General features: G+C 38.4%; 1 protein-coding gene across 1 annotated transcript in view; it reads right to left on the bottom strand.

Moving 5' to 3' along the window:
* Window positions 1-1,898: 1,898 nt before the first annotated feature.
* Window positions 1,899-17,776, bottom strand: part of COG3 (component of oligomeric golgi complex 3) — a 30,343-nt gene continuing 14,465 nt past the window's right edge. Inside the window, exons 14-23 of the mRNA XM_058854735.1 lie at window positions 16,263-16,368; window positions 14,274-14,398; window positions 12,566-12,655; window positions 10,951-11,071; window positions 8,584-8,672; window positions 8,352-8,486; window positions 7,278-7,353; window positions 5,720-5,847; window positions 5,059-5,157; window positions 1,899-3,850 (exon numbers count right to left, since the gene is read on the bottom strand). Of these exons, the coding sequence (XP_058710718.1) occupies window positions 3,821-3,850; window positions 5,059-5,157; window positions 5,720-5,847; window positions 7,278-7,353; window positions 8,352-8,486; window positions 8,584-8,672; window positions 10,951-11,071; window positions 12,566-12,655; window positions 14,274-14,398; window positions 16,263-16,368 (999 nt within the window). The 3' untranslated portion in view covers window positions 1,899-3,820. The remainder of the gene's footprint in view (window positions 3,851-5,058; window positions 5,158-5,719; window positions 5,848-7,277; window positions 7,354-8,351; window positions 8,487-8,583; window positions 8,673-10,950; window positions 11,072-12,565; window positions 12,656-14,273; window positions 14,399-16,262; window positions 16,369-17,776) is intronic.

The following is a 17,776-nucleotide window of genomic DNA, read 5'->3' as shown; positions in this document are numbered from 1 at the left end:
TGTCCCACTACTTCTGGGCAGCCCACTCCCACCCAAGCTGGCTCAAGCCATGAGTTCTTTGCTCCTCAGTCCCCTGGTACACGTGCTGGAAGAGGATCAGCTCCCAGGGGAAGCTGCAGGTACTGTGCTCCGTGGGCATGAAGGGAAAGGGCACATTGCATGGTGAAAGGCTGGGTCACAGGAGATGCAGGATACTCTCCCTCTCAGCCCCCTCAGAGAGTCTAGCATTAACATCCTTCACTCTGCACGGCCTCTCTTTGCAGCTGAACAATACAGAGAAAGGATCTGGCCACTTAGGTGGCCAGAAAGCAAAGAGGAGCTCCTCCTTCAGTCTAAAAACATTCAGCTCATGAGCCTGTTCTCCAATAATCAGTGCAGCAATACTTTTGGCAATCTCTTTCTCAGTGATATCACGCCTTGCATTTCGTTATCTTCTACCTGCATGAAATAACTGAAACCCAAGAAATCAGTGCTCACAGCAAGCAGCTACATCAGCATTTCAGACCAACTTTTCCCTTATCAGGGTGGTAACAGTCACTTTGCAATAAAAACAAAGCTCCTTTCTTCAAGCTCACAATGCCCATCTGTACAGCAGGTCCTTGTAAGCAGGATTGCCTCAGCTGACAGCATGTGATGGATCAGCAGGGTTACACACCAAACCCACAGTGCCTTGAAGCACATGGCTTCAAGGAACTGAAGCTGAGGAACTGGAAATTTGGGAACTGGTTGTGCCAAGTGTGACCGACCAGCTCGCTTTGGCTCTCGGCCAGAGACACCTGGGCTGGTGCAGAGGGGATGGCAATGAGCAGCCTGGGCACAGGAACCAGGGACAATCCAAGAGAGGGAAGCCATGAGGTGTCTCTTGAGTTTCCAGACTCCAGCTGATGACAATTACCCATGGCTTAGTGGCATGGTTGGCCACAACTGAAAGGGATCAACTGATTCTTTTTTCCTTTTGCTCTATTTAGAGGTCTTTATATCAAAGACCTGACTTGCTCCACACATTGGCTTGGTTTTAGGGCTCAATGAGAATGAAAATGCATAAGAGTAGAAAACAGCATTTGTGGAGAGAGCTGGATCTACCTGCTGTCACCAGGGTTTGCTGCAGCAGCACAGACTTTTCCCCCTTTTCACACCCACATCACTTTGTCAATATCAAATATGCATTTTGAGAAAAGGACTATTAAGTTTTGCTTGGAAAACGCATGGCACAGTGCTAAGATTTTGCTGTTGTCCAAAAGCTGGCCAAGCATTCACCTCATTTACAAGATGCAATCCAAAGGGCCAGATCCCTAGAGGAGGCTCCAAGTGACCAGGAAGCTCTAGTCACACATCACTGCCCCATACCTCTCAGATAGAAGCCAAATTCCACAGGGAAGGGACTTTTACATTGATAGTTCATTCAAATGACATTGTGAAAGCCAGAGGGTGAAGGGAAGCCTCATGCTGACATTACAGGGGACAAACCACAAGCTTCTGCATGATGTGTACACCACCAAGGGCCAGAAGAGCACCACAGGGTAATGAGAAACTCTGGGTAGTTGAGTCTGTGAGTAACCAGGCAAGAACAGTCACCAAACACAGTAGTATTTTTGTTTTCTGCCACCAGCTCTCAAGCTCTCTTAGTAAAAGCCAATTTAGTTAAAGTATGTTCTTGCATTACAGTTGTGGTTCAAACTTGTGGTTTCTTCCTCCTAACTAAACTGCAAGAAAAGAGACCATTTAGTCACACAAGACTGCTTGTCAGTAAAGAAAATACAAATTTACTTTTATTATAACCATAAAGAGGCATTAATTTAACAATTAGCTGTACATTCAGCACTCAGGTATATATCTGTGCCAAATAGACTCAATTCTCTTACTGCTAAAAAAAAGAACACTTCTCAGCAATGCACAACTTGTGCTTACAGGATGTTTATTGTCTCTGTATTACAGTTATCTTGACAGACAAGCCTCAGGATACAGAATAAAGCTTTACTCTTGGACCAAAATAGGAGGCAACATTTTTATTTAAAAAAATTAAAAACGGCAAGTTTCTAGTCAGATAATATAAAGCATCTTAAATTAATCTTTTGAAAGTACTTACACTATTTGTAAACGTAAATATCTGAAACTGTACATGTTTAAACAAATGTTCATTTAGCAAACAGGCTGTATAAACTGATTGCTCTTCTAATCCTTCCACCAGCTGTCCTAGAGCTGTTTGGGTACTCTAAGAGAGAAAAAGATCCCAAGCACAAGAGCGACTGCTGCCATGGTCTACCCTTCACGTCTCTTCTGTACAATATTAAGTCAGTCATAACTCTGTACAGTGACCATGCAGTCCTTCTGAAAAACTTTATAAAAAACAAATATACATATATTACAATGCACTGGACATTATATTACAGCCTGTATTTCTACATAAGTAAAGGGTGAGGGCAAGTTTTTCTCCTTGTTAGTTCCTTTACTTAATTTTTAAGGAGTCATATAAGGTCCTATGAGTACCATTTATGTATCTCAGCACCACTGCTGTAACAGTTCTTGTGGTAGCTTTCAATCCCACCATCTTATACTCCAGCCTTGTTATTTATAACAGGAAAATTATTAAATCGAAATACCACCAATGTGCAAGGAAATTTCTTCATATTCAAACGTATACAGAACAGGCTTTATAAATAAGTTAAAAATCTGTCACATCACCCACCACATTTTCATTTTTCAGTGCTGCACAACGAAGATTTACACACTGAGACACCCTGAAGTGTTCATTCCATTAAGAGCCAGGCATTTAGCATCCAGCTTTCCACACTAATGTCCAATTAATGTTCACTCAACAGTTGCACTGTTTACAAGTTACTGAGTACTTATCCTCTCTTTACAATGCAGATTTGACAGCCTTGCACATCAGGTTTCAGGCCCCCACAACCCGATTAGCACTTTCTCCACGGCACAAAGGCTGTCCAATTCCAGACTCATTCCCACTTTAAGTTATGTGATATCACCATTTGATCTTGAAAAAGGCAAAAAATACCAACTCTGCCCTGAAATTTGGTAGCTGAAAACCTCAATGTTAAGCACTGCTGTCAAGCAGCTGAAAACATGTGGTTCCCTCAGAAACAACAGAAATTATGTTTCACAGCTTTCCACTGCAAATCCCAAGGATCTGAGACTCTTCACACGGAGAAAGGCTGGAGTATGACACTTCAGGTCAGACCTCACAGCTCCCAGTCACAAGAGTGTAAGAAAGACAGCCCATCCTGTGTTTCAAGAAACACTTCACATGTGGGAAATTAGGTTTTCCCAAGCAAGAACTTCTGAATTACTTTCAAGCACATGGTGGATTACTAGGATTTTCAGGGAAGGTCATACCAATGTGGTCATCTCCCAAGTCTCACATATATCTATTGCTCTCATTTGATTCCCTGCACTGTATTTCCAGCATCTCTTTGAAAGTGTGACTTCCCACTGCATATATCAGCTCATTAAGGGAAAGCAACAATGGTTTCTACATTAAAAAAACAAATAAAAAAGGTTCTCAGTTTTGAAAATATCTGGAAAAGGCAGTAATTGAGCTTTCATATGAGTGATCAGCAAAGGGGTTTTTGTTTCGTTTTCTTCTGTCCACTGCTCAACCCAGTGAACAGGAAGACCTTTGCCGAATCAACAAACCTGTTCATTTTGGGTTTTTTCCCTAAAACAGGGTTAAGCAGCCTGGATAGTTTTGATGCAGACCAGACTGCACAGTGGGATCCTTCATTTACTTCAAGCAAATGTCTCTGCATTCCCTTCACTGCTTAGCATTTGGCTGAAGCTTATTCCAAGCAGCCTCACTGCTGGGCTACTTGGACATCGACAAGAGTAAGTTCACCTGAAAGACAAAACGAAAGCCTGTGTTAGACAGAGCAGCCAAGTTTCAGAACTGATGTGTCATATTTTAACATTTAAATAGGATTCCTAGGAAGCACATTAATCAGAAGACAGTTACAAAGCAACAGCCAAAATTTCCAGTCAAATGCCTACTCACAGGCTTTTTAAAATGCAACTGTTGACCATGCTGACCACTTATTTCAGTAGTCACAAACTACTGTGATAAACTTCCTAAGATAACTTCACGTGTTGTCAAGAAATTCCAAAACACAGGCACACTGGCAAAAAATGTTACCATTCACCTCAAATATCTGAAACATTTGGGATCCTTCATAGTACTTGTTTCCCAGATTACAATACGGTTTCCCACACACTTCAGTTTGCAGAGTAAGTGATCCTAAGGTTCATCAGATAAACAATTAGAGGAGGCCATCTCCCCCAGGATAAGCCCAACTCCTTATGGTGCATCATTCCCACTCAGTGCTCCAGGACAGTTATCACACATTGCTGTGGCTGTACACGCTGCAAGTAACATCCTCTAATCCATAAACTAGATTACCTGTTTAAATACTGGCATCCTGTGATAATCAAGATTCTACCCACATCCCCTAGACTACTAAGGTCAAAGTGACATTTTTAAAAGCCCACTTGGTTTCTGACAGAGAATCCCAATACAGGGAATTCTTAACCCAAATTATCTCTGAGACTAAAGACCACGTAGGGTTACACTTCCATAAACATTTGCACACTTTCTCAATACAATTCACTTTAAATGCACTCTAGTAATTCATTCTCATGCTTCCTAAATGTAAAAGTTGCTGCTTTCTGTATATGTCAAAAGAAAGACTGCCTTCAAATGCACAGGTTTTTTAAAGGCATATTCACTGGCTTGATACCTTTCCAAGACAACAATGCCAGCAAATGGCAAGACTCTTCTACAATGCTGTACAACTCAATCCCCAGCAACATCTTGGTTTAAGAAAATCTATTAGACATTCATTAAAAAACCCCAACCAAACAAAGTCCTCTCCTAGCTGAGAGTCTTAAGATCAGATAAAGCCCAAAGTTTAATCATCCAGGATTAAGGGGGATAAGAAATAAATAATGATTCTGAAAACTAGAAATACGAAAAATGAAAAAAAAATCAATGTTTATAAAAGCCAGTCACATGAAAGAGTAATTGATAAAATAGGGAGCTTCAATATATACCTGTTCCATTGAAGGACAAGCTATGATCTGGAGGTCTTCATTACTAAATTCTTCCTTTAACAGAGCATGGAGTTTCTGGAACATTTGCTGAATGTTATTCTTTTAAAGGAAATGAAAAACCAGTATTAAAAAACACAACACCCAACTTAAACATGAAGCAGAACAAACACAGTGTACACACAATAGCTACTGAAGTGACCTGGTGGGGAGATGCAGTCAAACTTCAAGAACTCTTCTAAAACAAGCCCCAAAACAGCTACAAGGAGTCCACATTACTCCTGTGATAAAAACTTCAGCTAAGATGTGAAACACTGAGTCCTAAAGACTTAACCTGGAAGCTTAAAACTCAAGCTTGGCTCTTCAGGTGGTTTACAGCAGGTTTTCCACTGAGTCTGTATCATCCTCTCTGCCATTGGTGCTCTTGCCCATGCATAACTGACCAAAACTGACTGGTTTGGTGTGGGACAGAGTTAATTTTCCTTATGGTAGCTCATTTGGTGCCAAGTGAAGATGTACACAGCAAAGAGCAGCAGTTACTTCCCTGTAATATGTGTGTGTTGTGTGGAACAAGTAGAAGCAGTACAGCTGTTTGGATTTGGTGTTTTTAAGCTGATGATATCACCATGAAACATCTGCAGGAAAACATGGCAGCAATACTCACCCTGACTGGCTTAAACAGAATTAATTCTGTATCTTTATTGGACAAGTATAAGGACATGCTTCGTAAAGTTGATGGCAACTTTGTTTTTATTGTCTTGTAAGTGGAAGAAACCAGATCGTTGATCTTTGCTGAAAGTAAAAGAAAATATATTTAACAGGCTAAAATGGAGTTCTGCTTGCTGAAACCTACACTCCAGAAAATCACCTCTGCTCTCCTGGGGCAGATCATTACCACAGATTTGAGTGGAAGGGAGAGAGGGGGTGCTGGGCTGTGCAGTGTCAAACCCATCACAGGACACAGCCTGCCAGACACTGCTTCCTTTCCCTGCAGAAAATGCACCCTCCCCATTTCTGAAAGCTACCACATCCTCCTGAGGTTTCTGAAATCACAGCCCTCCAATAGCAATGAAGTTTTACATAGGCTACCACCCAGAAAACTTATCTGGATAAGAAACTGCTGGGAAACAGTGCTAGTAAAGAGAACAGAATATCACAAATGTGTGTCTCTGAGAGGAAAGGCTGCACAGGAATCTGGATTTTGAATTAACCAGACAGGAATCCTCTGTCAGACAAGACCTTCTTTCTTTATTGTTAGGAATTTTAATGATTTTACAAGATCATTGCTTAAAGGCCAGGGGAAAAATATATTTGTAGTTTCAAAGTACTGAAGTTAATATCTTATGTGGGTTTTCCCTACCTTAGCTTCTGCCACATCTAAATTTTCTGCCTAGTCCCACTGCCCAGACAAATGACTCCAGGAAACAGCAGAAGCTCTGCTTCAATCTGCTTCCACACACATAATTATCTCCAAACAAACATTAAAAATACTCCTGAAGAAGCAGGAGATGTTAAGTAGAAACTTGCATTAGCCCTTGAGAGTGTCTGACCCATGGAACAGCACTGAATTATGTATGAACATAGCTGGCTGGCTTTGCATCTTAAGAAAACGATGCAACAGAAGGTTTCAATGTATGATTTGGAATAATCAGATTTTTTCACCCAGAAGCATAACTTTGTCATGTGAAGAGCAAAATAACCAAGGAGCATCTACAACAGCTCCAAATGTTCTCATGAAGTGTTCATATTTGAATTTTTAAAATGAGGGAAAGAAACCCAGATTCCATTTCTGTGTAGTGTCAGGAAAACTGAAAACAAAGTAAATACCAAATGTACAGACAATAAGGGCTTCAATGGGTATTCATTCTTTCCTACAAAAACAAAAGCTTTTTCATAACGTAATCAACTAATTCCTTAAGCACATTCTGTATGCACTTGCAGAAATGCTGTTTACATGCAAGAACAATCACAGCTTGAGAAATACTCGAGGCATTCATCTACTGCACCAATTAAATATATATTCTGAAGTTTTTCAGGTTTTTAGAGCTGGCTTAAGACATTTCAAATAGCACAGAGGCTAAAATGGAAGTCAGGATTTGCAAGAAAAAGGTAGACAGTTCTTATATGTAGAGTTTTTCAAAATCAATCAGTCTCTCAGTCCAAGTTATTCTGACCACCTCTTCAGTCCTAACAGTAACATGAATATAAACCAAAGTAAATACCTGGTTGTGCCCAAGGTTGCTGTGAAAGGCTGTAATTGGGTCCTCCTTGAGTGGCCATTGTTTTTAAAGCAGCTACCTAAAACAAGCAAAATCAACAAAATCATTTTTCTTTCAGTTGAGTTCACAACAAAATGACCAAGTAAAAATTGCACAACTCTCTTAGATACCACTGTGTACAGAATCTTCACTGCTCTGTCTCCTCTATGACCTGACTTAACAACACACAGGGGAAGCAGCTTGACAGAAATGCAATTCAAAATTACAACCCTGATCAATTCTTGAAAGTAAAATTCAAAATGGGATTAAATTTACAAAGATGCTTAGGCACCTACGGATACAAAACCTCAAAAGAGATTTATCCTTAAGCAGCTTAGTGAAACTCCCCAGATTCCAAATGAATCATTGAGATCACTCAGACAATCTATCAATCTCACCAGTTACCCATCTATATTTTACGCATGCCACTGACCCCTACCCCAGCATGATGGGCATGAGTAAATTTAATACTGTAATCTTTTAAATTCTAAAAAAACAGCAGCTGGGATATCTGCAGTCCATGCAATGCTGTAGCCCCAGTTTCTGAGAGGTCATGCCACTTATTCTCAGGACCTAAGGTTCAGAATAGATCCTGTTGTGAGGCTTTTTCAAGGTACCTAGAAATCCTGACCTCTAGAGCAGGTTCTAGAAAGAAATGTATTGTGACAAGATATCTAATGCTCTAAGATCTCCCTCAAGAACACACATGACCCAAGGGTGTTTTTGAAGACTTACAAATGCAGTCAAAAGTAGTTTCTGCAAAAAGAAAAGCTCCTACCACACACCTGTTAAAATTCAAGGAAAAATTAAAGCTTCTTGATCAAAGAACACAAGGGCTGCTTTTAAAAACAATGACATGTTCCTTTAACTCATTATTCTCAAAAATGCCTGGAAAATTGCTGTTGGAACTTAAAGGAAAGCACATAATCTTCAGCTAATCACATAGCACTAGCAGCTTGTCATATACCCAATTTAAATACCAATTCCCTTATCCTACCAGTATTTCAGTTAGGTTAGCAAACATACACACATTTGTACCTTTGTCATGAACTCCTCCAGCTGTTCTATAAACTGTTTGGTTTGCTGCTGAATAAACTGCTCACAAGCTGATTTCAGATGACGATCTACGTCTTTCTTGGAGTCGATATAATGTTCTCTGATTTCTGGAGTACCCTTGAACAGAGAATGACAATTCTCTTCATTTTACTTGCCAGAGATCACCACACACTTACATGACCCAATTTTTCTTAATGCAATAAGACTGCATTACCTCCAGTAAGAACTGTATCAAGGCGTTGTTGCTGTTTAGTCTAAAAAATCTTGAAACTGCCTTAGGATTCAGGATTTTAAATGCTGCATCTGTGAATCAGAAAGTCACTCACACTGTAAGTCAATGCCACTCAGCTCCAGAATCTACAAACTCTAATCACTTACTTATGCATAAAAAATGGCCCAGCATGAATGATTATGACTGCAACATTAATGATTCTAGCACTGCTGGGGGTGGATGCACAAGCACAGAAGCACACAAGGCTTAATTCACTCCTTTTCAATGGTACCTATGATACACCTATTCCTAACAGTTGCACAGTCTTAACAGATAAACACATTACAGGAAACTAACAAGTCGCTGATATTAACTGCAGTTGAAAATTGTGCAGCATGGAAATTGTGTGAGCTCTCCTTGTTACTTTATCTTCTAGTGGAAGACCTTTACATGTGGAAGCTAATTAAGCATTTACAAACAATATACAAAATTTTGCACACGTTGCCTGGGAAAACCAACTACAGTTGCATGAAATAACTTTGAATTGGCAGTTTTTTCCTCTGTGCTTAGCTCTTTTAGTTAGGACTAAACAACAAAACAACAAGGTTGAAATACATTCATGTTTATATTCTCTACAGAAGTCTCAAGAATGAAAAGCAACAATGTCTGTAATTAACACAAGATACTGAAATTATATATAGTCCTATAGTCCTAACAGGTTGCTGTCAAGATGAAATCTAGCCAAATTGGGAAAAATAAAATTATTAGTTGAAGTATAGCTTTTTACCCTACTGTCAGCCATTTATCATCCTACACATCCATCTGCTTTTTTTTTTTTTCATTTCAAAAGAAATTCTGCACTCTATATAAAACAGGGGGAGGAAAAAAAGACATAAGAGAAAAAGAAGTGCTCTTTGAGGCATTAAATAAACAGAGAATAGCAAATATACAGGTTTGTAGTTATTGCACTGAACTAAGAATCTGCACTCCTATGCAGTGAAAGGTGAACACAGAGCAAGACTATTTCTGTTCTCTGAATTTTTTACCAGCAATTTGAGAAATTCCAAAATTTCCCAAATTCTTGATTAGAAGACTATGAGCTAGTCCTTTTTCCCACCGAATATTTCAGTTCCATGAACTTTAACATTATACTACTTCAAAGAAATTGGGCAAACACATGACTTTTACAGTAAGCAGTATCACTTCATCTGTAAATACCAAATTAAATCTTAAACCTGTGTGCAGCAAGTTTGGCTAGAACACAGAAACACTATTAGCCGTGTTATTCTTCTTCTACAACTCATCCCAAATATAAAAGCCCGACTGGCCTATGCTAAACCACACTAAGAATTAAGCACAACATACATCTTTTCAATACCACTGCCACCACCACCCAATATAAAGAGTTTTCCATTACTTACCACTACCATCTGCAAAGCACTGGCTGGCACAAAAATTTATTCCATTAAATTAAGATGGAGAACAAACTTGTGTGTCAGCCAGGGCAAGACACCAAAAGGATGTATTTGCCCTTTACCCTTCAGTCAACTAGAAACCACTCAACAGGTAGAAGGTTTCATTGATGTTCAAATGCAACAAGTGAAATGGTTAGTGTAAGAAATGCTTGCTTCAGAGTAAAGACTGCAGCATCTTAGCAGGAAAGAGAAGTTATTTCTTCAGCTCTTATTTCTGCGAAGAAAGAAGAGAAACTTGACATGCTTCCAACAATTTTTCCCATTATCCTTACAACTTGGAAAGTGTATGACAGTTCAATTTTGTATTGAGAGCTTTTTTCCTGAATTTTACAAAGGAACAATAGTACAATTTCAAAAACCATGAACATGGCCACTACTCCTATTTTCTTACAAGAGAGATGAATCCTACATAATACCAATACTGTTTACTGAACTTTCAAAATAAGAAATCCTTCTCTAATCAATAACCTCACATAAAGGTCCAGGAAATCTTAATTTCCTTTAGCTAAGTTGGCTACGTATTGTTAGATTCACCTGGTAAGCAGCAGTAAGGAAAGATAGTCCTTTAACAAGTCAGAAAAGAGGAAAGACATCTCTGTGCCATAGAAATGTAGATTACTTAGCCGTTCTTAAAAAAGAGTGGATAAATGAGTTAGGTCAGCAGTGAAAGCAGGCAAACACATTTCATACAAAAATAAAGAATTTATTAGACACATCTTGAATTGCCCTGAGTAGGAGAATGGTTTTGGGTTTTTTCAGAGAAGCTAGAAACAAAGCAAGAGATTAGAAAAAGCACACAGATCATTGCAAGTGAACATAAAATAAAACCGAAACTTTTGCTGCCACAAAGGGAGGACAATCCCATCCCATTCTGTAGCCAGCAACTGTTTAGTACCTCTAGTTTTCTTAAGGTCCAGGGAAATTTCCTTAATGGTGAAATCTGTGTGGAAAGGAGCAATTTGTTCACGAAGAATCAGAAGGTGTTTTATTAAGAAAAGCTGTCCATCAACCTGGGTCTACAGCACAAAAAAAAGAATATGCATTACATGTAAAAAATAAACCCCAAACAATTAAATGAAGAGAAAAGTTTCAACATTTCCATTTTTATTAGTTAACAAGCTTTTTCCATTAGCCTGTAGTGTCATTAATTACACTCTGAGATCAACAAATCCCACTTCTGCACTATTCCTAATACACTGCACTACAGAAGCAGATTTTATTCCCATTTCTTAGAAGAATTAGATTACGCAGCCATATTACTAAATGTCCTCATTAAGTAAAGGTATCCACTATTTGAAAGATAAAAATTTATTCTTCTTCAGAGAGAGGAATTATTTCATATAAAGTTGAAAAACATGAGGTTCTAAATTTGTTTTCATCATGACAATGACTAAAAAAAGCTAATGTTCCTGTAATAACCTTGATTAACTGTGCTTTTCTGCAAAGGTCTTACAACACATTTTTCTCATGTCATTAAACACAAAGCTTAGTTAATTTCTAAACAGTACAGTAAAGATACAAAGAGTAAAAGAAGGCCAAGATCACACCATCGAAATGATCATCTCTGCACTGCTTGTTATTTTAGCTACACGCTTTACACTGTGTGCAGGTTTTAATCTTTAAAGTTCATGGCTCATTGATGTAAAACGAGGACTCTAGAATTCAAATTTGCTTTTGCAAGCTGTAAGAGACCTTTCCTTAACATGATGTTAAATAAAACAGAAAAGAAGAAACCCGATTTAAATCTGCAATTTCAAGAAACAGAAATTTCATTAAAAATGAGTGGTGGAAAGGGCTTCTTGAGTTGTTTGGGTTTCTTTGTTCATTTCCAATCACAACCAGAACCTTTTTCATTACTAAATATTTACCACTTATAAAAATCCAACAATTTTAGCCTACTAAGATTTTGGTTTTTTTAATTCACTTCCTGGCTGTTAGGAATTAGCAAATGACTACAGGACTTAAATTAATTGTGACAGGAAAAAGAAAGTTTACTCCAACTACTTAAACACAGTTAAAGTTTAAATGACTTGATGCATTGAATTCTGAGCAACACATGAGATCAAAACTTTTCATAATACAATTCTGAGCAGAGAATACTTAAAATTTCTTCCCAGTAAATATAATTTAGAAAGATTTTTGAAAATCCAAACAATGGAGGCACAGAAAAAGAGTAACAGAGAGTGAGAATAAATACAGAGAGCAAAGTCCTCTAACAGAAATTTCTCTTTAGGCATCACTTTACTGAATTCCCATGAGTTAGAGCAGCCTGTAAACACGATTGCTACGATCTGTATTCCACCTTTTCAGACAGGCTAGCATGTGAATCATTATCTTTGCTCTGCAATACATTAACCATAACTAAGAACTGGCAAATCCATCAAGTCTCTGAGGGCAGAGCAACATGCTTTGACTAAGATTTTAACAGAATTCTGAACCACTGCTCCATGACTTTAGATATACAAGGGGCTGGGGGATGTGGGAATCATACCCAAAGCACAGATTCTGACCTTATTTTTGCTGATGGAATCAGCAGCTCCCAGCAGCGACTGGATGCAGGCAGATAAGGCCTCTTGCGATAATCCCTGAAACACTGCCCTCTGCAGGGAAGAGGAAATCAGTCCAACAAAAGAGGTTTTAGCAAAGCTTAGGCAGAATTTTAAGAGTTGCACTTTGTGAGCAATGTGTTTACTAGTTTATAAAACTCCATGTTAACTAGCTACATACATGCTGGCTAAATGCAGTGACTCAGGACGGAGCATTCACATACAAAAGCTTGCTACAAGTACTTAGGCTGTATGCAGGTACCCACACAAGCATGCCCTGCTCACCCTGCAGCTCTGAATTGGCACCTGGGTAGCAACATGGTCAGTGACACCTCACACATTCAGAGCCAGCAGCATGAATGGTGTGTGCTGGGTAACCTGACCAGACACCTCTTTGTATGTCAGGACAACTACCTGTGCGTGCAAGCCTCATCTGCAATAGACATGAGATCATTCGAGTGAGCTTAACCTCAGGCAGACTCAAATTACCTCACATTTGTGACAGCTTAGTAAACAAACATGACAGCTGCCATGGCCCAGGGGACACGGAGCAAGTCCTTAAGTGGCAGCAATATGATCCTATGGCTGAGCCAGCCATAGGAACACAGCTTGCCCCCACCAGCACTGCAACAGAGCACAGGAGAGCCCTGATTGCCTCAGACTCGCCAGCTCCACTGAATTCTGGTGTTCCCTACCTACAGGGCACAGGCAAGGGCTACCAGCTCTTGCTACAGTGTCTCAGGGGAAAACTAAATTAACCTCTGTGCAGACACACAGTAAAGGAGCCTTGTGAACAATGCAGAAATCACCTCATTTACAAAGGTCTAGCTGAAAACAAGGGCAAATATTCATCTATCTTTAGCAGGATTGACATTTTAAGCAATAAAGCATTAGCATTTTCCAGCTTCTTTTTTAGCAATAGCATCTTGGCAGGAATTTCATGTAACACCCACAAAAGGTATTTTTAAGTCCATTAAATGTATCTAATAAAGATACAACACAGGCAGAAAAGCAGAAATACTTGCATTAGTTTCCTCAGTGACTTATCAGCTTTATATGCTGTTAAGTGAGCAACACAAAACAGATTCTAATGGGAAAGTCTTAAAATACGTGTTAAGTAAGCACTGCTTTTGTTTCTGCTAGACATGAAGATTTCCACTGTTCTAAACTTTGGAAATGGGTTCCTGTTTTGGAACATGAAGAGATGTACCACAAAAAAAATTTCAGAGTGTTTTCAAAATGTAGAAGTAGTAGAGTCACCATTTTTAAGACCAGAGACATCACACAAACACATTCACTCAGTAATTTCAGCAATAAAATCAGTCCCTGTAATTGACCCAGAACTTTCTATTTTTTTCTTGTCCTATTCACTCCTCAGCTTTGGTGAGACCAGAATCTTGAACATCAGACACTAAATTATTTCTCTAACAGCAAAAGCAATAGATGTATAAATCAGTGTCATTTTTCTAGTTCTACAAATATAAAACTGTCCTGGAAATGATGACCTAAATTTGTCAGTTCCCTTGTTTTACACAAAGATAGCAGCAGAAAGACCAAGAGGTTAGAGGCCAGTAATTGTCCACTCCTAGTTTATATTAAAATATTTAGACATGGTGCTCCCCACACTTTATAACTTCACCTACATAAATTAGAAAAAGAAATTTTTGCATACATCTATACATCTGTAGAGTTTTGAGAGACACACTAGAGTCCTTCTGACAGTAGGATACCACATTCCATGCAGATCTGCAGGTGAAATCGTGCTCTGATGCCTGGGATTAAGGGATTCCGCTGAACCTGTTTAAAAGTAAATACACACATGAAAAACTTGCCCTTCTGTCCTTTCAACTAAAGGAGACTGTAATATCAACCACATTTTATACCCTCTACACAGAAATATGACATTTTATTTTACCCAAACAGGTTAATTATTTTTTCCTGCTGAGCAGGTCAGTACTAGATTTCTGAAGTGAAGAAAGCACAAGCCTGTGAAAGACATGAATTTGCTTTCAGGGGTGGCCCAGCTCGACCTTTTTTAATGAGTTAGTTTTACAGGCAGGTCTCCAATGGCACACACCTCTCATTCAACTAAACAGCTGAAATGATCAAACAGTTAACGAAAAAAGAATAGCATAGGAGAAAAGAGGAAAAATAAATGGTCAGAGATCACAGAATTATGGAAAATGCTTAGGAAAAAAAAGGAAAAAAAATTCTATTTTATTTCTTCATGCTTTTCTTTCTGCTGGGGATAATCCTACATAGATTATACAGTTGCAGAAAATATAGGGTTTAAACATAATTTTAATAACTGTAAAAATAACAGCAAAACCAATTTTGCCATGAGGTTGTTGTAAACATAAAAAAAGTTCTCCTCCTGGGTAACCTTCATAATAATTCTGTATGCTCAAAATGGATTTTTACAACACCTAACAGACAGAAATCTGTTTGCATTTTCATTGTCCCTAAATCAAGCTGGGAAACAGCTGAGTCAATAGCATCAGAACCAACCAATAGCATCAAATACCAACCATTTAAAAAAAGTAAAATTTTTAGAGTTTCACCTACTGATGGAAAATGCACTTGTGTTTATGCGATCAACATGGAAATCATCTGAAATAATCCAGTAATATCTTTCTACCTTTTGCAACTATGAATTTATTGTCACAGTAACTAGAAAGCCTGTAAAATCTTATGCTGTCAGTTTGAGGTTCCTAGGCCATTTATTAGTCACTTCAGCTACTCCTGCAGGTACTGAAATGAGACAGGCACCTCTGAAGGGCAAATAATCCCAATTATCTCAGACACGTATCTTCAAATTATACCAGGTTCCCTCCATTTCCTGAGTGCAGGTAAGATTTACAAGACTTGCAAGTTCCATACACCTGGGGTGAAGTATGATGAACACAATGGGATTTGTGGAGGCCAGCTAGAAACACCTCTGCAGACCTTCCAAGCCAAAAGCAAAAAACCACCATGTAATCAAAAGGAATACAAGAAACAAGTGATAAAGAGCTGAGAAAGATGCTGCTGGGGATATAATACTGTACCACTGTGAACAATGATAAAATAAAAGGAGAAATTCTTCATGGATCTTCAACAGTAATTTAAAAATTTGTAACATTCAAATGACTGACATCAGAACAGCCACATTTGATGAATTTTTTTTTGCAGTTTGCTGTAATTTACAGACACATACGTCACATGTTTAAAATGTCAAGTCCTAAATTCTGAATTATTGTAAATACCTATAATTTAAGAGATGTAACTGACACATCAAATCACCTTTCTCAGCACAGCTGACAAATAGAAGCATCCCCAACTACACATCTTGATAGCAGGGATACTTTCCAGTGGAGAATACAAAGCTCAGGTTTATACTAAGTACAGTAGATGCTGTTGGCTGCAAAAGTAGTTGCTTCACATAACGGACTGCACTGGAAGTACAAAGAAATGGCACCAAAAGAACAAGATTAGGCTGTTTCTCATAAAAAATACAAAACTAAAACTTTGAGAAAAAGTTCACCTCTCAAAATCACTTATGAATTTGCCTAGGAAAATAACCCTTTAAGATACATGCAAGTTTCTCACAGATGGTTCAAGTTAGTGCTCACATCCCATGAGCTTTATGCATTAAATTGACAATATGAGATGTATTTCATACCAGATTTAACTAAGCTGCAGGACTCGGGATCTTCTAGCCGGACATCTGAAAATGAAGCTTCAGATGGCAGCTTCTTCTGCTCCTCTTTCAAACTCTGTGCAATTTGCTGCAAAGAAAGATACACAATAATATTTTAATATCACATAACACTACTTTACAGATAGAAGCATAATGAGTTGCAAAAGAAATCAGCTACACTCAGCTTCCAGTGTTTCAAACACATTTATAAGAAACAGGCAGATGTTTCCAAAATAGTAGCAGAAATATTGCAATACAATAAAGATTCACAAATACATATCTGTGTAAAGTACTGTTCTTTCATTTTGCCTGTCTTACTGATCTCTCAATAATGACCTATAAAGCCATCTAGAAAGGAAAGTTCAAAATAGGGTAACCCAGTTCCACACTTACTTGGATTTTAAAGAGATCATTTTTGATGGCTTTATTTCCATAAATGATATGTGCAAATGGCCCAGAAGTACTCTCTAGTTTATTCCCTGCAGGAGTTCAACCAAAAGCTTTCTCCTAACATTACTCAACATTTCCACACTTCAACATTTTCCAGTACTTGGTCTGCTTCAAAGCAACAAGAGGCAGCAAGAATGGGCAAAGAACTGCATTAATATCTGAGCAGAACAGCACAAGAAACACTTCTGCCCTGTGCTTTTAACATTTTAATAATTCATTTACTAAGACAGAAGGTCTCTCTAAATAGCAAGGTTTTGAGGTTTAAAAGCAATCAGTAGAAAAATGAATCTCAAAAGAGGCAAAAACTGATGTCTTACGAGGACATATGAAGAGCAGCATCATTTCTCAATTTGGAATGAACTTTCCCTTGCTTAGCTGAAAGGCCATAGGACCACTGTTAGAAAGTAAGGCCTCATACAGACCAAACATCAGAATCACTTGCCTGAAGATGTTTATTACTCCTTAAACTTTCAGTACAAACAGCATGTACTCAACAAACTCACTAGCTTCAGGGTTTAAAACCCTATGGATATCCCACAAAATTGCCAAAGTACAAGCTATAGCACAACAAAAGCTTTAGATGTGTATAAAGACAATATCATAGCAACATGGGTTCACTACTGATAATTTTCTCACAGTGTTTTGTCTGTTGGCAGGCAAGAATTGAGCACAGGTACAGTTATACAATGTTAACTTCTTTCAGCCCACAACAAAATACATATTTTTTAGGAAGGCAGAGAGGAGAGAGAGAGAGAGAGAGAGAAAGAGAGAGAGAGAGAGAGAAAGAGAGAGAGAGAGAGAGAGAGAGAGAGAGAGAAAAAGATAGATAATACAGACAGACAGACAGACAGAGATAGATAGATAGATAGACAGACAGACAGACAGACAGATAGCTTCTGTATTTTTTATAAGGAATGTTCTGATTCTGAAGTCAAACAGCAGTTTCTCTGCCAACTGGTACCAGGTGGAACTAAGTCCTACAATTTTCTAAGTACCCCCAGCTATTCTGGCAGCTAGGTGCAAAGCAGAATATAGCAATAAAATTT

The sequence above is a fragment of the Poecile atricapillus genome, chromosome 1 (assembly GCF_030490865.1).
Source record: "Poecile atricapillus isolate bPoeAtr1 chromosome 1, bPoeAtr1.hap1, whole genome shotgun sequence".
NCBI classification, from domain to species: Eukaryota; Metazoa; Chordata; class Aves; order Passeriformes; family Paridae; genus Poecile; species Poecile atricapillus.
This window is presented reverse-complemented; position numbering and strand designations above follow the sequence as displayed.